Source organism: Cicer arietinum, chromosome 2 (assembly GCF_000331145.2).
Source record: "Cicer arietinum cultivar CDC Frontier isolate Library 1 chromosome 2, Cicar.CDCFrontier_v2.0, whole genome shotgun sequence".
Classification (NCBI taxonomy): Eukaryota; Viridiplantae; Streptophyta; class Magnoliopsida; order Fabales; family Fabaceae; genus Cicer; species Cicer arietinum.
In genome coordinates this window covers 6,624,799-6,629,680 of record NC_021161.2, presented here as the reverse complement: position 1 = coordinate 6,629,680, position 4,882 = coordinate 6,624,799, and the positions used below count along the sequence as shown (strand labels likewise).

At 26.8% G+C, this 4,882-nt stretch overlaps 1 protein-coding gene across 1 annotated transcript; it reads right to left on the bottom strand.

The window, feature by feature from the left end:
- Window positions 1–3,277: 3,277 nt before the first annotated feature.
- On the bottom strand, window positions 3,278–4,105 carry LOC101497470 (chitinase 2-like). Its single transcript, XM_004489697.1, has one exon. The coding sequence runs from the start codon at window positions 4,103–4,105 to the stop codon at window positions 3,278–3,280; it is 828 nt and encodes a 275-aa protein (XP_004489754.1).
- Window positions 4,106–4,882: the final 777 nt, after the last annotated feature.

The window sequence follows — 4,882 nt, the reverse complement described above, 5'->3', positions numbered from 1 at the left end:
ATTAAAAAAGGAAGTAATTATATTTACAATAAGTAGGTTCATCAATTTACAATGCTAAATCAAGTTATAATTTTTAAATTACAATTACAATCAATTTACAACCAAAAATAAAGCCAAAAATAAATTACAATAAAAATCAAATCAGGTCAAGGCAGACCAGAAAGCAACTAATCAAAAACTCTATAAATACATCTTTTTTTTTACAAAGAGGAGAGACATTTTTTTTTGGAGGAGGAAAAAATCTGAGATTAATACTGATAAAAAACACATAAAAAGGAAGAGAAGAAGAAACAGGAGGCATCACCGTCGTTCTAACTTCCACCGTACACCACCGTTTTTGTCTTCACCAGTATCTGAAAAGGCATGTATCTTCTCATTATCTTCACATTTACAGCTTTTCGAACTTTATATTACTAGATTAGAAGCTAAAACTGTTTTATTTGAAAGATGGAATTTTACTTTATATTACTAGAGTTTTGTTTCAATCACTTATTTACTTAAAAGCTATTTTGAAAGATTTTACATTTGAATATGTTTTTCTATTAAAATGTTTATTTATTTAATAGATCATATTACAAGTCCATGTATTTTTTTTTACCATTTTGTGTGTGTTTACTACTGACTTTATTTTGCAGAATTATTTAAACTTATTTCATATTTAACATCAATTTTTTTTAAAAAGCAAAGAATATTTATAATCGAATTTTAAAAGATTAATTAGATGTGACATCTTTTAATCTTTGAGTTGTTAGGACACAAGTGGTACAACTTGATAGTCCTAAAACTCTCTTTATTTATTTATTCATTTATTTATCTTAATGAACTAATCTAAAATCGATTTATTTATTAGATGTAACTTTTTTTATCTTCGAGTTATTAAAACACAAGTTGTACTACTTGGTGGTTTTGAAACTCAATTTAAAAATCGAGAACAATAAAATATTTTTAGAGGATTAAATTAGATGTGACATATTCTTTATTCCTTGAGTTTTGGGACACAAGTTGTACAACCTGATTCGTCTTAAAACTCGTATTTTAAAGTATTTATTCAAATTAAACTATTTTATTTTTTCTATTTTGTCAAAACATTTTTTTTATCACAAAACAAATTTTCTTTAAAACACACTCAACACATAAACATTTTCTACATCAAGAACTACGTAGCTTTGATTTCTCCATCGCATCGGGAGATACGTAGGAGCAAGATCATATTCTTGTCAAGCACATAAATAAAAATTTCTTTTTTTGTCCTTTATTTGTTAAATACATATTTATTTCAAAAATCATATTTTAAATATAGTAATAATTGTTATTCATATTTAATAGTAAAGAAAAATAAATATACTTAAGTTAAAATTAATCTTGCACAATTAATTATAGGTAACCGTTTTTTAACGGATGTCGTAGGGTGCTAATACCTTCCCTACGCATAATCGACTCCCGAACTCAAAATTTGGTTTCAAAGACCACATTTTTTTATTTTTACTATTTTAAGGGTTTCCCAATATTTTCCCTATTTTAAAATAAATTTTGGTGGCGACTCCATTGAATTCGAGAAATACTCGAAATTTTAGGCCGCGACAAATATTTATTAAACTAATATAATTGAAGTCGTATAATATTTCTATTTTAATTGATAGTAAAATCAATTAATTTTATATTTGTTGAAATAATATTAAATTTAAATAAGATTTTATTAGTTATAGTTTTGAAAAGGTTATAATATGAATCATTTTAATTTAGTAAACCAACGCATAATGAATCATTATAAAATTTTTTTTTATGTGTGTGGAGGACTAAAATAGTTGCTTTTGTGACTTTACCTGAGTTGTCCCCACTAGCTAGAGTATGATCAGACAAAAATATACTTTAATAGTGTAAATCAATTGATTTAGTTGAAAATCTTTCAAAATTAAAGGGATTGGACTTCACTACTAATTTTGTGGTGAACTAATATAAATATATGTGTTTCTTTCTTTCTTTGAACTTTTATTTTTTACTCTGACTTTGTCAATATATTTTCCGAAGGATAGGTAAATTATATTGTTTCTTAAAAATGTTTTTAAAACTTTAAGTTTAATAAAAAAAGATATATTTTTTTTGTGTGTTTTCAATACGTCTACTTAGAATGAAAGAAAGAAATTTCTTAAATATTAGCTCAACTAACAAATGAATACGGATTTCGATATTGTTAGGTTAGAATAGCATATTTGAATTTGAACCCAAGAATTTGTATTGTGTGTGATTTTTTGTTGATAATTATATTATCTTATTTCTAGATAAAAGGAAAAGAAATGAAAGAAAGAGTGGAGGAATGAGAGATAAAAAAGGAAATTGACAATAAAGAAAGAAAAAAAAAGAGAGATAAAAGAAGAACGGAGACATACATAAAAGGGAAGACTAGCGAATGAGGTCACTTAATATAGAGAATAGGCTTAAAAAACACAATAATGAATTAAAATAGCTAAATTCACGCAACCATTGTAAAATATGGTCGAATTAAAAACTTATAGTTAGAATAAAGATACCAACCAAAATGTGAAAATAACATATAAATCAAATTAAATGAATTCAATTTGAATTTTATTTAATCTTGGAAACTTCTAAATCCTAAAATAACATAAATCGAAATTTATCAAACGACCAGAATCTAATACAAAATATAATAAGTTCTTTTTTTTTTTCTTCCAGCTTTGCTTCTCTTGTTTGTAACTTTTACCATTTTTTTAAGCTTTATTTTATTTTATGTTTTTTAAATGTGGGTGATAATGAATAATGGGTTTTGGTCAAAATTGATTTTTTTTCTATTATTGGAACCAAAGGTTAAAATCTGAAATAACAAGGGTAAAATCTAAAAAAGAAAATCACAAAAGATTAAAACTGAATTTGCCTCATATATTATTGGAACCAAAGGACTATTAACCAGATAGAAAATTAAATCCAACAAAGAACGGTGAATTGAGTGACATATAAAAACATAAACAAAGGAAACTGAAATATAATTGCTTCTTATTATTCAAAGTGTTACACACATTGATACAATGGAAGAAATTTTGCACTCAAAACAAAATGACAAAAGAAAGTAATTGAAAACAAGAAACCAATGCCACACACAAACACAAATGCAATACTAAAAGCACACAATTCATAGGTCTTATTTAGAACATCCAATAGATAGAGTCATCCTCCTATCCATTTATGTTTGTGATATTTGACCCATAAAATAAAAGATGGATTCTTAGCTAATTAATCATAATTAGCTAGCAAGGTTAATTAATTAGATATCTTGTAGCACATTCTCTAAAGAGAAAGAGTTTGTACTTCCATCGGTTGAGTTATTATCATCCCAAACAACAATGCCATGGAGTAATTTACTTTTAAGGAGGTATCTGATGAACTCGATAATTATATGTTCCGGATGAGAGCTTATTATTGGTAGGACTATAGTCAGACTGTACTCATGAACTAATTTTTTATAAAGTTCTAAAAGTTGTTCTAGAGTTCGTGGTTTAAGATTGTAGAATTCAAAGTCAACCAAGTCGATAATGTCTTTGTTTTGCAAATATAAGTTGAGGTAGTAGGATTGGAACCGTTCGTTTGGAGCAATGGAAACCACATTGATGGATAGATCAATTTCATATTTTAGTTTTCTTATAACTTCACCAATAGAGAAGGAAAATTCATCTTCACTTGATTTGATAACGTCATAATGAATATCAATACCATCAATTAGATTGTGATAGAGATCACGGACGATCCATTTGATCGACTCTATGGCTCTGTAAATCCATATATGTTTATCAATTGGATTGAATGGAAATTCAGAGCCAACACCTCCGATGCTTATAATCACCCTCGCATGTGGAATAGTTTCCTTCACCTTTTTCACCCATTCGATATCGAATACATCAAGGTTCCAAGTGGGAAAGAAATTTCCGGTACCTTTTCCATGTACGTATACTTCAGTAGCAAAGCTCAAAATGAAGTCAACATGTTTGATATATTTGAGTTTGTAGATGTTACTATTGATTGGAGGTGGAATATCATGTATGTATTCACGATAAATAGTAAAATCAATGTTTCCATTGTTACCCTTAGAAGACATTGTGACAACTATAAGAATTTGGAAGAGGAAATAATAATGAAATTAATTGCCTTTTCTTGGTGTTTGGAATGACCACCTCTTGTTGCCCTTTTATAAGCCTGCGTGTGTACAAATTTCCAATCCAATATGTGTTGTCATATTAATTGATTAGTTAATTAAATACTAGTAAATATCTTATATATATGACTTTCTCTGCTTTTGTGGTTTTTTTTTTATAAAGTCAACTATGAGATGAAAACTATATTTTAGTTTATTTAAAACTAAATAAATTTTTAATTTTACAGTATTTTGTTTTTTTGTTTGTATCAAAATTTAGTGGGCGTTTTGATTTTTCATTTTGTTATAGTATTTTAATTGGTTTTAAGTTTGTACTTTATGTGTTTGTTGAAATGAATGAAAATAATTCATTTAATCATTATTTTGAGTAAGGGGTGTATGAAGGCTATAATATCATCAAATTAGATATTATCTCGGCATTATATATAACTTATCAACTTGTGGTTAAATGATCTGTCCGTGATCACTTATACTCGATATAAGCAAATATCAGTAAATATTATTTTTTCGAATTTGAATGAAATTAAAAACTGTGAATCTTGCAATATTCTCGATTATTGATCATATGTGGAAGAAATTAGTTTGGTCATTAGAATTATGGTTTTGTTATCGTAGTTTTTATTGTCTTCTGAAATATTTATGTGTATTAACATGGTTTATGCTTTCTTGTTGATCTTAAAATATGGATGGAGAATCCTACAACCCATGATCAATTTGATT